Raw genomic sequence first — 21,735 nt, forward strand, 5'->3', positions numbered from 1 at the left:
TGCTCTGCGACAACGCCATGGCAGTAGCGTATGTCAACCGTCAAGGGGGGACGAAGAGCCTTGGCGGCGCAGTTGAACTCATCCTCAGGCTCTCTTGGCAGCGCATGTGGCCGGGGTAGGTCACATAGATGCAGATTATCTCAGCAGGCACACTCTAGATCCCAGAGAGTGGTCTTTTCTTCGGTCAGTGTTCCAGCGAGTTGTGTCGGTCTGGGGACTTTCGGTGATAGATCTTAGGGCAACGGCTCGCTATGCGCAAGTTCAGAGATTTTTTTTTTTTCAGTCGCTGAAGAGACCCTCGAGCGGAGGGAATCGACGCTCTTCTGTTGCCTTGGCCTCGGGAGTGGCTGTATGTGTTTCCTCCGTGGCTGTTAGTCGGTCAAGTAATATAGCGCATCGAACATCACTCCGGTCGGGTGATTCTGGTGGCTCCGGATTGGCAGCGTCGACCATGGTACGGAGACCTGGTGCGGTTGGCAGGGGCGGCGGCCCTGCCTTTGTTGGGATCAGTTCTGTGTCAAGGCCCGATAATCAAGCCGGATCCGGCTCGGTTTTCGCTTACGGCTTGGCTCTTGAGCGGCACAAGTTGAAGAAGAAGGGGCTTTCGTCCAGTGGCTTTGCTACGATGTTGAGTTGCCGTAGACGATCCACTTCCTTGGCGTAGGTCCGGGTTTGGAGAATCTTTGAGCACTTGTGTGAAGACCATCGAGTTCGGCCGTTTCGCTCTTCGGTGGTGGAAGTTTTGGAATTTTTGCATGATGGTGTTGATAGGGGTCTGGCCTTGTCTACACTGAAGGTTCAGGTGGCAGCTTTGTCATGTTTTCGTGGGAAGCTTCAGTGAAAGTCCTTCGCTTCTGTGCCTCAGGTAGTGCGTTTTTTGAAGGGTGTTAAGTTGCTGCGTCCGCCTCAGTGACGGATGGTGCCTCCGTGGGATTTGAAGCTAGTTTTGAATGCTTTGATCAGGCCTCCGTTTGGGCCTCTGGTATCGGCATCTTGTAAGGATTTATCTTTAAAGATGGTCTTGTTGGTGGCGATTACTTCAGCACGGAGGGTTTCAGAGCTTCAGGCTTTGTCTTGTAGGGAACCATTTTTGTCCTTTCTGAGGGAAGGTTTCGTTGCGGACGGTGCTTTCCTTTTTTGCCCAAGGTGGTTTCCGAGTTCCATGTTAATCAGGTCATCTCTCTGCCAGTGTTCAGTGATATGGCTGGAGATTCGGAGCAACGTGGTATTGCCAAGCTGGATGTCAGGAGAGTTTTGAGTTGTTATCTCTCTGGAACTCAGGACTTCAGAGCCTCTGACCGTTTGTTCGTTCTTCATGGTGGCCCAAAGAAGGGTGCAGCGGCTCCTAAGGTGACCATAGCACGGTGGTTGAAGGAGGCGGTTGCATCTGCTTACTTGGTGAAGGGTCCTGTGGTGCCTAGTGCTGGTCTGCTCATTCCACTAGGGGAATGGCAGCCTCGTGGGCGGAGAATAGTATGATTTCTCCATTAGATATTTGTCGGGCTGCGGTTTGGTTTTCGTTGCATTCCTTTGTGAAGCATTATAGGATTCCTGTGCATGCGAAGGACGAGGTGCGCTTTGGGGCAGCAGTTTTGACCTCTGGCCTTAGTAGGTCCCTCCCGTAAGTTAGTTACTGCTCTGGTACGTCCCACGCGTCTTGACCGGTCTGGAGGGTCGCTGAGGAAGGTGAAATTAGATCTTACCTGCTAATTTTCTTTCCTCTAGACCCTCCAGACCGGTCAAGAGCCCGCCCTGTCTGTATTGGAGGCCAGGAGGTGTGTTTGTTGGATAATTCTTGGCTGCTGTAGATTGTTGTTTCTCTAATTGCAGACTCTGTTTATTTCTGTTTTGTGATAGGAGTCTGGGACAGGTGAGGCTCTTCTTTGATAGTCCACCTGTAGAAGCCCAACTGTTTTATCAAAGGCAAAGGAACATGTTTCCGTAAGAGCAAGCGGAAGATGTTTCTTGTTTTTGCAGTTTACTGTGACCACGTACAGGGTTGCTAGTTGTTGTTAGTGTTTTTTGTTTCTCTGCTTTGTCAGGGTTATACTGGCTAGTGGAGGTTCTGCACAGGTTATATATACAGGCTTCAAAAGCTTAGTGTTTTCTCAGTCTCCCTCTGCTGGTAGGAGGACATAACCCACGCGTCTTGACCGGTCTGGAGGGTCTAGAGGAAAGAAAATTAGCAGGTAAGATCTAATTTCACCTTGCCTGCTGCATTGAGCCTGCCATGAGTGGGAAAGCGCGGGGTACAAATGTAATAAAAAAAATATATATATACAGGACTCGTGTTTATTCTGTTTTCACCCGAGAGGGTGAGTTTCCAAAAGAGAAGTTATTCCATAGCTACTCTCTTGTGTTCCAAGAATATTCAACTTCCTTGGCTTATATTTGGATATGGTGAATTATTTTTTTTTTTTTAAATGTTTTTTATTGAGATTTTTCAGTTTTTCCATCTTTCCATATAAACAACACAACAGAAGCTTAGACATTGACATGTACTACAATAGATCTGAAACTCCAAATCTAACCGCTAAATTTGCTAATCAACACTTATATAAATCTCCCCTTATAACAAAACCCCTTGCACCCTCCCCCCCCCCTTGACATTAGAGTTAAAGAAGAGTTTGTCTAGCCTTCTCATACGGTTGCCAGATTTTATGAAATATATGCATCTGACCTTTTCTCATCGCCGTTAGCCTAGACATCACATGTAAGTAATCCATTCTAGCCAATACTTCTTTGGTAGAGGGCATTGTCACCCTTTTCCAGGCTTTTGCAATTGCCATTTTTGCAGCCACTAGCATCTGGATCGCCAGTTTGTGCGTAAATGTTTTGCTACCCGGGGGCCTAGAGTGTAATAAACAAATTTCTGCTTGCTGTGGGTATTCTATTAGTATAGCTTTTTTCAATATTTCTATAATTTGTGACCAATATTTTTGGGCTTTTGGGCAATCCCACCAGATATGCATAAATGTGCCCCGTCCACCACACTCCCTCCAGCAGTTTGCTGATACTCGGGGATATATTTTATGCAGTTTCTCTGGCGTATAGTACCACCAGTATAATATTTTATAGCCATTTTCTATTGTGGCCTGGGCGATGGAGGGCTTCAACAGCTGTCTATACCTACTCTGCCACCATTCCGAAGAGAAATTCTTCTGCAGGGCGGCTTCCCATTTCTCTGTGTAATGGTCCTGTGGAGTTGTGAGGAGTTGCAATGCTTTATAGATCCTAGTGATACTTCCTTTATTACCACCTCCCCTCAATGCCCTTTCAAGTTTTGTTTCTGCGAGTTCTAACTCATCTTTTGCCCTGCGAGCAATGTAGTTCCGCAGGCAGTTGTAATAGACCATATCCCTATTGGCTAGTTCATATTCCTCCTGAAGTATTTCGAAGGATTTTATCTCTCCATCTTGCCAGACTTGATCTAATTTGTATAGCCCCGATATGGTGAATTTTTGAGGTGTGGTGGTGCCTTTGTGGTCATCTATCCAAGTTTATTTGAATTTACTGTCCCATCCTACGGGAAACCTTCAGAGCAGCTTATAAACCTCTCTGTGTTTAGATTGTAAGTGTCGTGAAGACATAACTTGAGTAGAGAAGGCTAGTAGGGGTGGAACTACTATATCAATAAGATAGCAGGTAGGGGAGGGGTAAACCAAAGGAGTTTGGATTGTTTTTGCAAGATGGTTTGGGCTTGTGCTTTGCCTCTTTGAGAGTTCGGTTAGCAGCCATAACATGCTATAGGGGCTTGATACATGAACAAGAATCCTCCTTAATGACTTGTTTCCTAATCTGTACCAGAACCAACCAAAATTGATCCCTTCTGATTTGATTATTTTATCATATTATCATTATTGAACATTACATTTTTTCCTACTCTCACTTGTATATTATGTATTATCATTTCATTTACCCTACCTACCTGTTATTCTTGTACATTAATTGTAACAATATGCTGAACCTCTTACTCCGTTAATGGTGATGCCATTGTAATATAATGTAAGCCACGTTGAGCCTGCAAATAGGTGGGATATAAATGCAGCAAAATAAATAAATAACAATCATTAGTGGAACAAAATCCAGATATGTATTTTTCCAAGAGGAGTGAAACTTTTGTTTATTTTGAAACTTTTTATACCGCTTATACCTAAGTGGTTTACACAACACAACTATAAACAAAATATTTTTTTAAATCATACAAAATTAAAAGAATTAAAACCCTGCAAATAGTATAATCTGCTATTGCACTCGAGTTACAACTTATCTCGTATGGCTGAAATTGCATAAATTCTTTAACAAACAAGGATGTCTTAAGATAGCATTTACGTTATAAAATCTGTTTGCACTAGTAAAAGAGGCCCGTTTCTGGACCAAATGAAACGGGCGCTAGCAAGGTTTTCCTCCCCAACACCCCCCCCCTTCTCCTTCCCTCCCTGCGTACCTACGGACCCCTTGGTCGTTCAGACGCCATTGCTCCACGCACCATACGCCATTGCTCCGCCCTCGACGTCATCACGTTTGACACGAGGGCGGGGCCCAGTGACTTGGCGATTTCGGTGGCTTCACCACCATGAACCCTTCGAACCTGTGTTGAAGGAAGTGACCGTCAGTGGCTTGGCTTCACTGACGTCAGTGTCTTCAGAACGTTGAGGGTGAGTTTTATTATATAGGATAGTCTGTATACCCTTCAGTGTCTAGCACCATTTGAGCCTCACTTGAAGGATGTCAACGTTGAAAACAATGGGAGTCAATAGTCAGCCATCAGAGGCGAGTGTTTTGCTCACTGCCAATAGCATTATTTACAGATGTTCAAAGCTGGGACCTGTACGAGCTTTGGCTTTGAATATATGGTTATTTTTAAGCCCGCTAAAACGTAGCCGCTTAAGTCAATATTCATCGCTTAAGCACCCATGGATTACCGCATAAAGATAGGACAGGCATTTATGCAGGGTCCCATTTATATGCTAACTCCACCCCCCCCCCCCCCCCCCCCAGAACACCCCCAAGATGGTCAGCTTTGTGTTCGGTGCTAACCATGATATTCAGTGGACCTTAGCCGGTTAATTGCCACTGCCCCAACCGAGCAATTTAACTGGACAGCAGTTGTCTAAATCATTTTGACTATCAGGCAGAATTTTTCCGGTTGCTGTCTACTCAGCTAGAAGGAGTTCTCTGCAGGGACGATACGGGCACACTTGTAGTGACGTCATCTGTGACGGATTCACTGTGCCAGATTGCATTTAACAGGAGTTCTCCTTGGACGGATGGATCTTTCAGCCACACCAACCCTCCCGCCCAATCCGCAGTTGAAGCGAGGTTTTTGATGAACTGACAAGATGCGATGTATACGGTAGGCACGAATACCAGGTTAGCCATTGGTGTGGCTGAAAGATCCATCTGTCCACAGAGGATTCCCATTACAAGTAAGAAACACTGTTTACACGATTTGCTGAATCAATCCTGCTTTTTCCCCCATTGCACGCATGGAGGTGTAGTTCTGAATTCCCCACTGAAAAGAGCAGGGCTACATCTCCATACAGGCAGCGGAATAAAACCCACTGATACTCTTCAACGTTCAGCTACATGTATGTTAGAGAGTAGATTTGCAGTGCTTTGCTTGTGTTTGCCAGCCTGACAAGACAACAGGAACTCAACTGTTGAAGCTAGTCAAAATGTATTGTTGTACCTTAAGGAGACATGAGGCAAAAGGCATCGGCTGTCAGTACAGTCCCAAATTACGGCCTGAGAGGCTTAACATCTTGGTTTGATTACATAATGTATCCTTGCCGGTTTATCGAAGAATGGGTTGTGAACCTTACTGTCCATTCAGAAGCAGGAATTTGGACTAGGGTGTGCAAAGCTGGTTCTGATTTGGTTGCTCTTTTTATAACAGTAATGCAGCAGTGTGATAGGCTGCAATGTGTTGTGGTGCTTTACAATACTACTACTACTACTATTTAGCATTTCTATAGCGCTACAAGGCATACGCAGCGCTGCACAAACATAGAAGAAAGACAGTCCCTGCTCAAAGAGCTTACAATCTAATAGACAAAAAATAAAAATAAAGTAATCAAATCAATTAATGTGAACGGGAAGGAAGAGAGGAGGGTAGGTAGAGGCGAGTGGTTACGAGTCAAAAGCAATGTTAAAGAGGTGGGCTTTCAGTCTAGATTTAAAGGTGGCCAAGGATGGGGCAAGACGTAGGGGCTCAGGAAGTTTATTCCAGGCGTAGGGTGCAGCGAGACAGAAGGCGCGAAGTCTGCAGTTGGCAGTAATGGAGAAGGGAACAGATAAGGATTTATCCATGGAGCGGAGTGCACGGGAAGGAGTGTAGGGAAGGACGAGTGTGGGGAGATACTGGGGAGCAGTATCTCATCAAAATCTGTCTTTTTTTTTTTTTTTTTTTTAATTTAAATGGTCTTTATTGAACATTTAATCAAACAAATATATCAGGAACTTTTCCCTGTAACACATTAATTTGTAATGCTCAAGACTGCATACAGCTCGACGACAACTTTTTAAGTTTTATATGAAAACCTTCCCCCCACCCAACCCCCCCCTACCATCCACTATCTAATTCTACCCCCTCCCCCCCCCCCTTCCAAAACCTACTAACAGGAGCAGTTTTTCAAGAAGGGCGCCATATCACCTCCCACTTAGACAGCGAGCGGGCAAGAACCGCCCTGGAGTCTCTCCATTTCGCAAATATACCATAACTCATTTAACCAACTCATCAAAGAGGAGATATCTGCAGACTTCCAAGAGGCTGCAATCGCCACACGTGCAGCCAGCATATCCTGCCTAACCCAACAGTGCCTGCGATTTAGTGAGACCCGGAGGCTTCTTGGTAAAAATGAAAAACTCCGGGGACCACTTAATGGTCCTATGCATCCAAAATTGTAATCTAGCAAGACTCCTACCCTCATCAAAATCTGCTTATGCTGATCCTTTTTGCTGTTCTTGTTTTTTTTTTTTCTTTTCTTTTTAAGACTATTTTTGAAATCAATGCCACTAGCAAGACTCCCGCCAGCGATGTGATGCGAGCCAAGCGTAGCAGGGATGGACGGGTGATCGACAGATTCCAACAGGCCCAGGAAGAAAAGAAGACAGCTGTTCTCTTGCACACTGAGAGGCAGAGGTCTACCGAGGTGCCTGAACGGGAGACGGAACCAGAGAGCGTCAAGGTATAAAACATTAGTGCACGTGTGCAGATCGGTCTCTAGGAGGTTAATGTAGTATCGCTTCTGAGCTGCACATAGCCCGAAAGGTGGGTCCACAGATCCTACCTGTAACTACTGCAGTTACCCAGTACTGCTGGCAGGGGCAGCTCCATCATGGCACTGTCGGCAGGAAGGGACCCCAGCAACATGAGTTTCCTTGTAGCACTGTTGATAGAGAAGCCCCTCTCTCTTCTCTAAGGTGTTGTGTATGAAGAATTGTCCTTAATAATAAAATGGTAGCTAACAGTAGACAAAGATCGGTTGATCTATCCAGTGTGTCCACTTGAAAATTCTTCTTTCTGGGTTTTCTCCTAATGTGGGTAGAGAAGTACATAAACCCTCTCTTCTTCTCCCTCTTCCTGTGGTCCTGTTCTATCACTGCCCTCTGTAGCTCTCCAGGTGTGTTTAAATTCTATGACCTTGCTGGCTGGTTCTTCAGGCCCTGTCTTCGTTCTCTGTTTCTTAAAAGCCCTGTGCTTCCTCCCACACCGAGGCCCCTCCTTAAATCTTACCACCAAGCTTTGATCATCCACACAGCTGCCAAAAACGGTGGTGCTCGAGTCTGAAACACTCGACCTCATCATGCTTGTTGGCAGGGCTTTTTTTTTTTGAGGGGGTACTTGGGGGTACTGAGTACCGGCACCTTTTCCATTGTCTGCTAAAATTGACCCACAGACACCAAGTTTTAATGACAGAGCTCAGGCTCTACACACCAATACAGCCTTGTCATAGATTCTGTGACAGGTTGCAGGGTGCCTGGCTTTTGTGGGGTGGGTCCCTCAGTGATCACCCTAACCCTGAGGAGTAGCCCGGCATTTGAGTACCGGCACCATTTTTGCTAGAAAAACACACTGCTTGTTGGTCTTAGGATTATCGCTATAATGCCAGTCAGCCTGCCCTCCTGTTAATGCACACATCCTCTTGGCATGCTTTGTGGTAATGATGCCTCCTTGTAACGCAGTCTATTCTGATTAACTCAGGAAGTTTTTTCTGCTGTTGTGGGTGGCAAAAGGAAGAGGCAGCAGATCCAAGACCCAAGTACCAAGAGAAGGAAGACGCACGCTCCCCGTGATGAGTACTACATCCCATACCGGCCCAAGGACTTTGAGAGCGAAAGGGGGTAGGCAGGGGTGTTGCTGGGAGTGGGAGATACTAATTATTTCACTTCCGTTTTATATGTATGTATTTTGTCAATTGTACACCACTTTGGGATTTGTGAAGGGAGAGTTAATGAACTGCAAGGAAAGTTTTGATTACTAATAACCTGAGACAGATATAAAATGAAGGTGATCTGTAATCCTGTATCAGTCCCTTTGCTGAATGAAAAAGGAGATGTTTCTGAAAAGGCAAGCCCTGATACTGACAACGGGTTTTCATTCTCAGGCTGAGGTGAAGCAGGGGCGTATCTGGAATCCGGCGGTAGGGGGGGCCAGAGCCAGAGAGGGGGGGCACATTTTTGCCTGCCTCCCTCCCCCCCCCCCCGCCCCCGCCGCTGCCTCTCTCTCCACCCCCTCCCCGCCATCAACCCTCCCCCGTTGCTTACTTTTGCTGGCGGGGGGCCCCAACCCCCGCCAGCCGAGGTCCCGACCCGCAATCTCCATATTTCGTCTTCCTCCGTGGCCATGTGCTTCAAGGAAGTAACGCTGCAGTGCTGATTCGTTGAATCCAGTTCGGCGTCTGACGTGCTGCGACATCAGACGCCGAACTGGATTCAACGAATCAGCACTGCAGCGTTACTTCCTTGAAGCACATGGCCACGGAGGAAGACGAAATATGGAGATTGCGGGTCGGACCTCGGCTGGCGGGGGTTGGGGCCCCCCGCCAGCAAAAGTAAGCAACGGGGGAGGGTTGACGGTGGGGAGGGGGGCCAGGGCGAAATCTGCGGGGGCCCAGGCCCCTGTGGCCCCACGCAGATACGCCCCTGAGGTGAAGGGTTCAGCAGTAAAATTATAACTTCCTTAGCATCCCTCCGGACCGGACCAGGATTGGACTGTTGGGTTGTGCCCACCTACCAGCAGGTGGAGACTGAGAAAAAACTCTGACTCTAGAGAGCCAATAGGAGCTCTGGCCATGTGACCTTAGCCTCAGTATTTTCTCAGTCTCTCAGCAGGTAGGAAGTGAGCCCATTAGTCTCTCTCTCTCTTTTTCTCTATAAAATATTACAGATATATTTATAATACTTCTGTGCCTGGAATCGTAATTAGAGGCTTGACAGGGTTTCTTTTCTTTCTTTGACAGCCTCTGGGGTGTTAAACTCGGGTGTCTCGAGTCCACCCCCCTTCCTCCCCATCTCCCTGGCTTAGCAGGGAAGGGCCGTCCCTTTCTCTGGAAAGGTGTACCGTCTTTGGGAGAGGCAGCCACTTTTAATAGTCAGCTGTTTTTAAAGAATTAAATCAAGTAAAAGAAAATTAAAACAATTAATTCAATTGAAAGGAATTTAAAGGAAGTAGTTTTTGCTTTCCCCAGTCTTATAACGAGCAGGTAGCTCTTCTGTCTTATTCTGTTTGAAGTGTCTTTATTTTCTTTTCTGGACGGAGCTATTTAAAAAAAAAAAAAAAAGTGATAAAGTCAGCGTCTGTGACTTTAATCGGTGGTTTTTTGTTATCTTCATTATTTTTCCTCTGCTATCCGGCGTTGTTAGCGGCGGTAGTTGTAAAAAAAAAAAAGAGAGAGAGGCGCGAACTGTTAAGCGCGTGCTCGCTCTTGGACGGGTCTGTATAGCTTGGGAGCTGTATTGACGGTTCCTGTTCGGGCCAGAGGCTAAACCATGTTTTGTGCGGCATCGGAGGCTATCTGTTTTTCAGCGGCACGGATTTCCTGCTTCTTCGTCGGTGTGGTCAGTGGTTTTCTCCCCCGAACTTTATTCTTCTCATTTTGGCGCGCTTGGCCGCCATTGTTTTGCCTGCAGCTGCAATTTCCCTTGATGCTGCAGCGTTTTTCTGCTTTTACTGTGTTTGGCTGTTTGTGCAATGGAAAGGAGATATTGTTTCTCCGGTAGTTGGAGCGATTGGTAGTATATTTTCCCCGCAATTAATTTTTACATGTATTTTTCAAGCTATTTAAAAAAAAAAAAACGAAATGTTACGATGCGAATGGCGCTCATTTTGTTTTTCCCTCTGTTTTTTCTCCGTCGGGGACTTTTTGGTTGCTAGCAATGTTGTGAATTAAAGTGCAGCTCAGTTGGCGATTTCTTTGTTCTTGGCAAGACTCCGATTCAAAGTGCAGCTCAGTCGGGAATTCTCTGTTTTAGACAATGGGGCGAATTAAATTATATCTCGGCTCCAAAATAACCAATTTCCTATTCCTTTCCCTTGTGTGTGATGTTTGGAGGAAAGGTCTTTGCTATTGTCTAGCGCAGTTTTTATGGAGGTCCAGTGTGTGTCACTCTGTGTCTTTCTCATTTCCTGGTGAATAGGACTACATTGTCTAATAGTCAATTAATTAGTACTTTACAAATCTGGCCATAATATCTTAGTTCCTTTCATGATGTTATACAGTGTTTTAAGAACTTAACAAACATTTTCTATGGCATAGGCTATCTGGTTCAGGTGCCATTGTTTGGTACTTTACAATGCTGGATATAAGATCTTAATTCCTTTCAGGAAATTTTCCTCCGTGGCTGTGTTCTTATACAGTGTTTTAAGATCTTAACAAACGTTCTCTAGAGCCTAGGCTGTATGGTTCAGATGCCATGTGCAATGAAATACATTGTCTGATACTCAATTGTTGCGTACTTTGCAATTCTGGAATAAGGTCTTACTTTCAGCAATTTTCTTTCATGGCTATGCGTTCTCTTTGGCATAGCAGATGACAGTTGCATAGGCTACATGGTTCAGATGGTTCTCATATTCTAGGAGACTCAGTCCTGTCTACCGAGGACCCAGTTTTCTCAGCTGCTTTAGAAGGCATGTTTTATTCATGTCTTCTCTACTTTCCAACTGTCTTGGAGTTTCTCATGTGTTATCTTAGTTTTCTTCTAGGACTTACAAGATATATGTCCACTTAGGGAGTAAAGTTATCAGGTCAATTTGCATTTTCTCCCACTTAAGGATAGTGGGAGGTCCTCATGCCATCTACTTGTATTTTTGTTTCCTCTATCTATTCAGCCTGGGCACATGGTAAACATTCTGGTTTTGTCCAGTATGACCATCCATAACATCTGCTATCCCTTTCTCTTCCTTACAGATTTTAGGGTCTTGTTTCAAGCTTTCTTGACGTCAGGTACAGTCTTGTCTCCTGTGGCACAAATTCACCCACCACCTTTTCCGTAATAGGTATTTTCCAAGTCTGTTCCTTTTCATTTTCATTTTATTCTTCCTCTCTCCAGAGTTTTTTTTCTCTTGGAAGGAGATTCACTCATTTTCTGTGCATTTTTTGCCATAAGGGCATAAGTGTTGCCATAATGGGAAAGGCCAAGAGTCCCCATCCTGTTTTCAGATGGGGGTCAATCCAGATTGCAAATACCACATTCATATCTTGTGAGTGTGCATCTGTTCATCTCTGTACATCTCAGTGAGGAAGGAGGCATGACATGATACGAGGTTTGGGGAGATCCGGTAAAATTAAAGGCCAGTGTGTCTCAGTCCACGCTCAACATATGGTGATCCTTTCATTTTCATTCTATACGTCCTCACTCCAGACCTTCCTTTCAATTGGAAGGGGATTCTTTCACTTCCTGTGCATTTTTGCTATTAGTATATGAGTATGGTCATACAGGGGAAAGTCTAAGAGTCCATTAAGCCCAGCATCCTGTCCTCAGTTGTGGTCAATCCAGGTTGCAAGTACCACATTCATTTCTTATGGATGTGGGTCGGTACATCTTAGTACATCTCAGTATAGGAGGAGTAATGTCCGTGATACGAGGATGATAAGGTCCTCATTACCAGTTTTCTTGCCCTGCTCTTCGGTCTGCGTCGGCTCCGCGCACTTTTTTCTTAAGTTATGGTCGTAGTAGCAGCGGCGCTCATGAAACTACGTCTCGTCGTTTCATCCTTTCCATAGATGTCTGGTTCATTACAGACAGTCTTATTGGCAGAGTTGTCAGGTCAAGCAACGGGTGGTGCATTTCGGGCACACCCTAGGTTATGGGGTGCATGTAGCCAGGTCTCTCATTTGAGCTCTCTTTTGAGCTCTCGTGTGATCTCATTAGATTTCATAGCATGTTTCTATTTTTTCTCTCATTGTTTAGTCAAGTTGGCGCAGACTGTTTTTGTCTTCTCTACAAGCGTCCCACTTTCTGTTTTCTCTGGATGTTCTTGGGCCTTCGGCCATTACCTTGCTCTATTTTGCAGAGTAAAATTTTACTTTCTAGCTCCCAAGAAGGAATTTTTTCTTCATTCGCTTTGGAGTCTCGGTAGTCTTTTTTGGGCAGCTTTTCACTCTGTCAATTTCGTGACCATTGAAGAAAAAAAAAAAAAAGAGTTCTCAGTGGATAGTACCTTAAGGGGAGGTCCCAGTTCTACAACTATTTCTTTTCGCTCTGACCTTCCATGTGCCTCGCTTACTCTCTTGCTAAAAAGACTTGTCAGCGGCAGAGATCGATGCCCTCTCGTATCCAGATATTTATCTCTGATGGAATCCCTCCGCTCAGTTGGCCTCTGTATTCTCACTAGTGGTCTGGTGGTTGAGATTGAGCATTCTTCCTGCAGGTATGCCGGGAGCATATACACAGTGACCAGTTTTTTGATGGCTGCATCTGTGAAAATATATATGTATATTTATAGTTCTACTACATAAGTACATATGTAATTCCACACTGGGAAAAGCTCAAAGGTCCTATCGAGCCCACCTTTCGGTCCACGGCCAATCCAGACCATGAGCACCTGGCTAGATTCCTAAACGTACAAACATTCTATACATGTTGTTCCTGGAACTGTGTAGTGTTTTATGGACTTCTATATGTATCTAACAGATGAAAGGTACTAACAAGTGTCTACTGTTGATTTATTCCCGTTTTCACTAATTGGGGTCTACGACAAGAGTCTCAGGTGATTGGCTTGCAGAGGCAACAGCTACAGATGATTCTTTCTCTCTCAGTTGAATTGCGCTCTGAGATATGTTTTTTTTTTTCATGTTGGGTAACTGCAGCGGCTGTCAGTTTATTTGGACCTTCAGTCTAGTTTGCAGCAAGGATTTAGGTACCTTCTTCTTCTGCATAGTATTTAACTGCATTCTTGTTTTTACCTATTTAGCTTCTAGTGATCAGGTACTTTCTCACTGACAGGCTTTACATACTTCCAATCTGTTGCTAGGTCAGCAATAGTCTACAATATCTGGAGTATTGTACTTCAGGATCTCGGTTTCCACTTTCTCAGCTGAGGTAGATTCATTGCAGTTTTTTGTTGCCAGGCGGCTCTGCTTCTACCTTTGTCATCCTTCTTTCAGTCGTTTTTTCTCGAGTCTCTCTGTCCTTTGCGCTGCACTGATGCGGTAGGGGACAATGTTCAGCGTCGCTTGGACTTTTCAGCTTCAGCTTTTTTGCTTTGTAGTCATTCTATTTAGTTTATTGGCGGTTCTTGGATCGTCAAGCTTTGGCTTCGTATTCATCCTAGTTTGTGTGTCTTCAAGGACTCTACCACATTCTCAATGTCTGTCCCTCCCGTAAGATTACTGCTTTGGTACTTCCCAACAGTCCAATCCTGGTCCGGTCCGGAGGGATGCTAAGGAAGGAGAAATTAGATCTTACCTGCTAATTTGCTTTCCTTTAGTCCCTCCGGACCGGACCAGGCCCCTCCCATGTTCTGTCAACTCTTTAGATTCTTTTATTAAGTTTGGAAGTGTATTCGTTCCTTTACCACACGTGGAATGTTTAAAAAAAAAAAAAAAGACTTTGCGTGGTCCATACCACTTCTCTGGTGGTTGCTGGTGAGCTCGGTTGCTGGAATATATATAAAACCTTAATGGGTCATACCACTTCTCTGGTGAGAGTTGCTGGTGAGTTCAGTTGCTGGAATATATATAAAGCCTTAAATATGTCATACCACTTCTCTGGTGAGAGTTGCTGGTGAGTTCAGTTGCTGGAATATATATAAAGCCTTAAATATGTCATACCACTTCTCTGCCGAGAGTTGCTGGTGAGCTCAGTTGATGGAATATATATGAAACCTTAAGTGAGTCATACCACTTCTCTGCCGAGAGTTGCTGGTGAGCTCAGTTGATGGAATATATATGAAACCTTAAGTGAGTCATACCACTTCTCTGGTGAGAGTTGCTGGTGAGCTCTAATAAGAATGGGCCATGCCACTTCTCTGGTGAGAGTTGCTGGCGAGCTCTAATATGAATGGGCCATGCCACTTCTCTGGTGAGAGTTGCTGGTGAGCTCTAATATGAATGGGCCATGCCACTTCTCTGGTGAGAGTTGCTGGTGAGCTCTAATATGAATGGGCCATACCACTTCTCTGGTGAGAGTTGCTGGTGAGCTCTAGTACTCGGTTTTGCCGAGGAATTTGTGGCTGCTAGGATTCCATACGGCACAGAAGTTCTTTCTTTCTTTCCTGCTTTGTTATTCAAATACTGAGGCTAAGGTCACATGGCCAGGGCTCCTATTGGCTCTCTAGAGTCAGAGTTTTTTCTCAGTCTCCACCTGCTGGTAGGCGGGCACAACCCAACAGTCCAATCCTGGTCCGGTCCGGAGGGACTAAAGGAAAGCAAATTAGCAGGTAAGATCTAATTTCTCCTTTGATGCTCTTCTCTCCCATGCTCTAAATTTTACTGTTGTTTCCCCCCCCCCCCCCCCCCACTTTACTCCCTCTGCAGCCTGAGCATCAGTGTTGAAGGCAGCTGCAGCTTTGACCAACAGGCTTCTGGAGCCATGATGGACATCCTGGGGGACCAGAATGAGGACATGAGGAAAAGCAGCCAGTTGCTGAAGTGGTGAGTATCTGCAGTGCAGGAACACCCCCCCCCCCCCCCCCCCCAGCTTCTCCCCTTGCCCCCTTCATTAAAGTCCCTCCAAAGGCTGAGGTCACTAAAATGATTCAAGGGCCTTCTGCAGGACCCAGCACCTTCTATCATCTTGGGAAATGGTATACTTTTATCCGGAACAAACGAGTAGTGCGAAGAAATGACACAAGGGAATCAAAGATGTCATACAAAGAATTTATTCATCAATAACAAATTGTAGACTCGACACGGTGCTAGTCGTGCTTGCCTCAGGAGTCTAAGTTGTTGAGGTGGAAGATGCAAAACATTGTCAGCAGCTGTGCTATTCAAAAAAGCAGGTCTGTCAGAGAGTCAGCTTTTTTGAGCGACTTTAAAAAGCTGACTCTGACAGAGAATGTTAGGTATTATTAGGAAAGGGATGGAAAACAAAACTGAGGCTATTATAATGCCACCGTATCGGTCCATGGTGCGACCGCACCTAGAGCATTGTGTTCAATTCTGGTCGCCGCACGTCAAAAAAAGATATAGTGGAATTAGAAAAGGTGCAGAGAAGGGCGACAAAGATGATTAAAGGGGATGGGACTGACTTTCCTATGAGGAAAGGCTAAAGCGGCTGGGGCTCTTCAGCTTGGAGAAAAGGTGGCTGAGGGGTGATATGATAGAGGTCTATAAAATAATGAGTGGAGTGGAAAAGGTAGATATGGAGCGTCTGTTTACGCTTTCCAAAAATACTAGGACAACGGGACGTGCGATGAAGCTGGAGTGCAGTAAGTTTAAATAATAGAAAAATTTTCTTTACTCAGCGCGTAATTCGACTCTGGAATTTGTTGCCGGAGAATGTGGTTAAGGCGGTTAGCTTAGCAGAGTTTAAGAAAGGTTTGGACGGCTTCCTGAAGGAAAAGGCCATAGAATATTATTAAAGGAACATAGGGAAAAATCCACTATTACTGGGACAAGCAGTACAAAATGTTTGCTCCGTGGAGCTTGTCGGGTGATTGTGACCTGGATTGGCCACTGTCGGAGACAGAGTGCTGGGCTAGATGGACTTTTGGTCTGTCCCAGTGTGGCGATGCTTATCTCTTAGACTGCCTTTTTGAATAGCACAACCGTAGATTGTAAAACACTGTGTGTGAACACAAGATAAGCAATGTCCTCCACCTCAACTCAGACTCCTGAGGCGGGCGCACCAAATGACAGCAGAACCATGTTGAGTCTACATGTTGTCATTTGTTCACATTACTCCTTTGACCTTGCTACGTCTGTAGTGTTCCTCGGTGGTTGATCCATACATTTATCCATTCATGGTGTCTCAAGCAGACATACTGCAGCATGTGGAGTGGTATTATTAAGGAGACAGCTGAGCTTAGGGACGCCCGGTTCTCCAAAACTGGAGGAGACTCAGGAGTTGGCTGCTTCTGTGGCATTTTCAGTTAAGTAGGAGGGGGATTGAGGGAGGGAATATTAATTAAGTTGGCTGTGTGACACTTTCTTGGAGGAATATTGTCAAAGGATCTGCTGGGTCTTGCCCTGCTTCTCCATGCACTGAGGGTTTGAGTTTTGCGTTTTTATGAGACTGGCCTAAGAGGTGGCTCAGGGCCCAGCCAGGACCAAAGTTCTTCTGATTGGGTAGGACTCTGAGAAGGTCTCTGTCAACCCGGCTGCCAGTGGTAAGTATTGTGACAAAACAGTGGGTTTGTAAAGCCCTTAAACTGTATTAACTATTCTTGAAGTATATTTCTCTAGTTTGGTCAGCAGGTGGTGCATGTTTTATGTTTAAAGCTGTTACAGAGAAATGACTGTTCCTTCTTTAGTTTAACACAGAGAAAGTAACCTGCAGTGATGTTGCCAGCTACTTTTTTTTAATGTTGTTCTGGGCTCTGATTGGCCCAGGAGCTCAAATTCAGTCTGGAAATACTGGATTTTTTCTCCAGTCTCAGCTTGGAAATAGAGAAAGACCTCTTTACTGAGACCCTGTGAGCAGATATATTCAGTAACCTGTGAGCAGCTGTATTTCTTATACTTCCCAGGCACTATCCAGATAGTGATAACATGTTTTGATAGTTTTATAATTGATCCTTATTCAGTTACCTGTTATTTGTCTGTTATTTTCCATCTGTTTTTATGGTTCACTGTTCAATATTTTTGACATTAAACCTTTTTTAGCTTATTGCCTCTGCTTGTCTGGAGTGACTAAGAATCCTGGTGGTTTGTGTGTTGGGTCTGTGAGTACTTTCTAGGAACTGTGGGTCCACTGGGTGTGTGGCCCCACTAATCTAGAAATCACCGGGGATAACTTAAGAGCGGTTGGGACCCAGTTGGTGGGAGGAGGGTGCTAGTGTTGAGCGCAGGTACAGGCAGATCTGAGCTGTCTTGGGGATAGACCCTCTTAAGTGGCTGCAGGGTTAGCCCCAGGCGAGTGGCTAGGTGTTTCGTGTCTAGTATATTTAACAAACTGTTTCCATTTATGCCCCTGATAAATGGATTAATAGGTTGTATTTGTTTCCAGGGACCGGAAGAAAAAGAAATTTGTGGGAAGAACCGGCCAAGAAGGCAAAAAGAAAATAAAGACGGAGAGCGGCAAATTAATCAGCAGCTCATATAAGAGGAACCTGTATCTTTTTCTAATGGTTGTGCATGGGTCTTCAGGAGAATCCTGCTGGGGAGAGCGTGCTCATGTCTCTGAGAGTCCCTGCGGGAGCGAGACATGGGGGGACCCTCTTGTTACCCTTAACAACATGGGCAAGAGGGGTGTAGGTAATAGGGCAAAATTGGTAGTATTCATTCGGCTTGGGGCTGGAGGGAATATTCAGAAGGCTTTGTAACAGGGAACACATGGTAAGACACTGGATGGTTAAAAAAAAAAAATGCTCCCCAAACTTTTATCTAATATGACCCTGTTTTAATGCTTAAGAATAACCCCAGCTGATGATGAAATCAAAGTAGCAAACCTCCACCCCTTTCCCTTGTACAACACATCTCCTCTTTTCTGCACTTAAAGCACAAAGCAGCAGTCGGCACAGGGTCCTGTGAGGTCAGTGTGCGTTCGGACCCCAGTACTCCGCATGGGTTTCCAGATGGGAGGGAGGTGGCTGGGCCTTTCAACATTCACTGACTCTGATGCTGAATGCCACCGCTGGACATAGGTCACAGTGGAGATCGAAGCTGAGGGGGAGCAGTTCTGTATCTGTGACCCTATCCACTGATGTGTTTAAAAATGTTAGTGGAGCAGTTGGACCTTGAGAAGGTTATGGCAAACGAAGAGGTTCAAAGGAAGCCGTGTGGCTAACACTGTCTCCAGTTTTTCTCTGTTCTGCCTATGCCACTGTTCCTTAGTGGTTCTGACTCCAGAGTGGAGGGGCCCACTTAGGCCCCACCTGTGGCTGTGCCCCTACATGGGGGGGGGGGGGGGGAACCAGGAAGCACGGCTTTGTATGTTACCAGTGTCTTTCCTGAACTCTTGTCTGCAGCTACAGTGACTGGAAAAAGAAATATAAAATTGATGACCGGGACTCGGAGGAAGAGATGGGAAACGAGCCTGCAAGCGGGAGACGAAGGAAGGGAAGAGGTAAGAGGAATGAAAGCCAAGTTGCAGCCAGGACCGGTCTGATGGGGGGGGAGGGTGGAAATAGGATCTGGTTTGGCAGGGATGGCAGTGGGGTAGAGCGTGAAATGATGCTGACGGTCCCTTCAGAAAGGTCCACGGACTTGCTTCACTAAGAAAGGACAGATTGAGTTTAATCCTTCAGTCAGTCAGGAGCCAGTTATTTTGACTGCCTGATCTTTGTGTGTTTTGCATAGGCGGAAACAGCAGAGCCCAGTCATGGAGACCAGATGCCAGAGGAATGCCCAGCTCAAGGGAGAAGCCACGCTCAGAGCTGAAGAACAAGCAACAGATCCTAAAGCAGAGGAAGGTACAGGACAGACGGCGCTTCCTGCAGAGCGGCAGCCTAAAGCGCCTGAAATCCAAGAACCGGCAGCGAGTGCAGGAGATGCGAAGGACTGCCTTTGGACGGGGTCAAGTCCATGGTGCAGGCAAGAAGGGCAAGATGAGAAAGCGACTGTAAGGGATGGCAATTCAGTTTGCAGGATCCAGGATTGGCCCTGGTTGGCTGGACCATACCTGCAGTTATCCACCCTGCCACAGCACATGCACTGGTATGGCACGGGCCTGGTAAGGGTAGCTTGCCAGATGCAGCAACCGAAAGAGACCAGGTGCAGTGTATGGCGAAATCGTGGAGCATACTGAAAAGCATAAGGGTCCCGTGCTGACCAAGAAAACAATGGCACGCATAGCTGTTGTAATTGCTTCCTGTCTCCAGCTGTGCTGCACCCACTCCATTCAGAAGCAGGCTCCACTACCACGTCCACAGATGGTCACAGAGCTGCTGGGCCTTATGTCCTTAGCATCCCTCTGCTTTTGCAAAGAATATTGTTTCTGTAGGGTTTTGATGATACTAAAATGCTACTTTCGTTGTAAATTTTTTTTTTTTTTTTTGAGGTTTCATTATCAAAAGATCTATACAGATGGAGTTGAGTCACAGTGGAAGATGTGGGCAATACTGGTGGAATGACCCAGCTCCATCCTTTGTTTATTTTCCAACACGTTCACTTCTCTGCCGTCAGCCATGGTTTGAATAGACTTGTGCTCCCAGTTGAGGCTACTGGTGGGGTGTTATTTTACAGGTTCTCAGTGTCATTGTAAACGGTCCCTTCCTCAACCTTCACCTTTATCAGTTCTGTTTTCTTTTTCTTAAGGTCTAGTTTGAGTTTGCTTATTATAATGTCACAAAGTGCCAGAAAATTCCAGGTCCCTTATCTGTCGGGGACCTGGTCTTGCCAGCAGAGCCAGGCTCTGTTACAGTCTTCTGAGTTATGGTATCTGAGATTAGAAGTGCTGGACTCGCATATCCTCAGTTTTTACAGCTGGGCAGGGTTAGAAAGGCAAAACTGCGGTGGATATGCAAATAGTAAGATATTCCACATCCTCTGGCTTAACCAGCAAGGTCTGTTCCCATTGTGGTATGTACAACACTAACCCAATTGGAGTCACAGCCTCTTGGCAATCGGGGAGGTCTACCGTCTTTGGTATAGCTAGGGCCTGGCTTGGGCTTCCAGCTGCCATAGTACTACAGGTCCAGCACCCTTCAGACTATGACTGAGACTGGCACAATCAGGTAAGCATGGCAGCTGTGGGCACTGCTTTATTATGTAGAAACATAGGCGGTAGGGTCTTTATTTGCCTTCATTTTTCTATCAATATTAGGTAGAGTCCCCCGAGACAAATTAATGGGAGACCAAAAAGAAGTCAATCCCTTGTAACTAAAAAAAACAATATTTATTGAAAAGCACAAGCAGGAGGAGTGGCCTAGTGGTTAGGGTGGTGGACTTTGGTCCTGGGGAACTGAGGAACTGAGTTCGATTCCCGCACAGGCAGCTCCTTGTGATTCTGGGCAAGTCACTTAACCCTCCATTCCTTAGCATCCCTCTGGACCGGCCCAGGATTGGACTGATGGGTTGTGCTCGCCTACCAGCAGGTGGAGACTGAGAAAAAAACTCTGACTCTAGCGAGCCAATCAGAGCCCTAGTCATGTGACCTTAGCCTCAGTATTTTCTCAGTCTCCCAGCAGGCAGTGTTGCCAGGTGGGCGGTTTTACGCGACCCGCCGCGGGAAATTTTTGCCCGCGGCGGGTTGCGGTTTTTTGGGCTGGTTTTTGGGCTTCAGGGCGGGTTTTTTTTCGGCCGCGGGGGGGCGGGGTTAGTGACGTTTTGGGCGGGGCCGATGACGTGGGAGGCGGGGCCGGTGACGGAGGAGGCGGGGCTGGTGACGGGGGAGGCGGGGCCGGCGGGGGCGGGGGTGATGACGCGGGGGTGGGGGTGTCAGGGGCGGGGTTTGTGTTTGGGCGGGTTTTGGGCTGTTTCTTGTGCGGGATTGGGTGGGAAAAGCGAATGCTACATACCTGTAGAAGGTATTCTCCGAGGACAGCAGGCTGATTGTTCTCACTGATGGGGTTGACGTCCTCGGCAGCCCCCTCCATCGGAAAGTTTACTAGCAAAGGCCTTTGCTAGTCCTCGCGCGCCCATGCGCACCGCGCATGCGCGGCCGTCTTCCCGCCCGAAACCGGCTCGAGCCGGCCAGTCCAGTATGTAGCAAGACAATACACTTCAAGGGAAGACTCAACTCCAAAGGGGAGGCGGGCGGGTTTGTGAGAACAATCAGCCTGCTGTCCTCGGAGAATACCTTCTACAGGTATGTAGCATTCGCTTTCTCCGAGGACAAGCAGGCTGCTTGTTCTCACTGATGGGGTATCCCTAGCCCCCAGGCTCACTCAAAACAACAACCATGGTCAATTGGGCCTCGCAACGGCGAGGACATAACTGAGATTGACCTAAAAAATTTACCAACTAACTGAGAGTGTAGCCTGGAACAGAACAAACAGGGCCCTCGGGGGGTGGAGTTGGATCCTAAAGCCCAAACAGGTTCTGAAGAACTGACTGCCCGAACCGACTGTCGCGTCGGGTATCCTGTTGCAGGCAGTAATGAGATGTGAATGTGTGGACAGATGACCACGTCGCAGCTTTGCAAATTTCTTCAATGGAGGCTGACTTCAAGTGGGCTACCGACGCAGCC

The 21,735-nt window shown here is 46.3% G+C and overlaps 1 protein-coding gene across 2 annotated transcripts in view; it reads left to right on the forward strand.

The window, feature by feature from the left end:
* DDX54 (DEAD-box helicase 54) overlaps positions 1-20,475 on the forward strand; it is a 52,566-nt gene extending 32,091 nt beyond the window's left edge. For both annotated transcript variants that reach the window (XM_030219679.1, XM_030219678.1), the window contains exons 15-20: positions 6,996-7,190; positions 8,207-8,346; positions 14,982-15,098; positions 17,614-17,718; positions 18,575-18,672; positions 18,906-20,475. In XM_030219679.1, the coding sequence (XP_030075539.1) occupies positions 6,996-7,190; positions 8,207-8,346; positions 14,982-15,098; positions 17,614-17,718; positions 18,575-18,672; positions 18,906-19,171 (921 nt within the window). In that variant the 3' untranslated portion in view covers positions 19,172-20,475. The remainder of the gene's footprint in view (positions 1-6,995; positions 7,191-8,206; positions 8,347-14,981; positions 15,099-17,613; positions 17,719-18,574; positions 18,673-18,905) is intronic.
* Positions 20,476-21,735: the final 1,260 nt, after the last annotated feature.

Source organism: Microcaecilia unicolor, chromosome 11, assembly GCF_901765095.1.
Source record: "Microcaecilia unicolor chromosome 11, aMicUni1.1, whole genome shotgun sequence".
Lineage (NCBI taxonomy): Eukaryota > Metazoa > Chordata > Amphibia > Gymnophiona > Siphonopidae > Microcaecilia > Microcaecilia unicolor.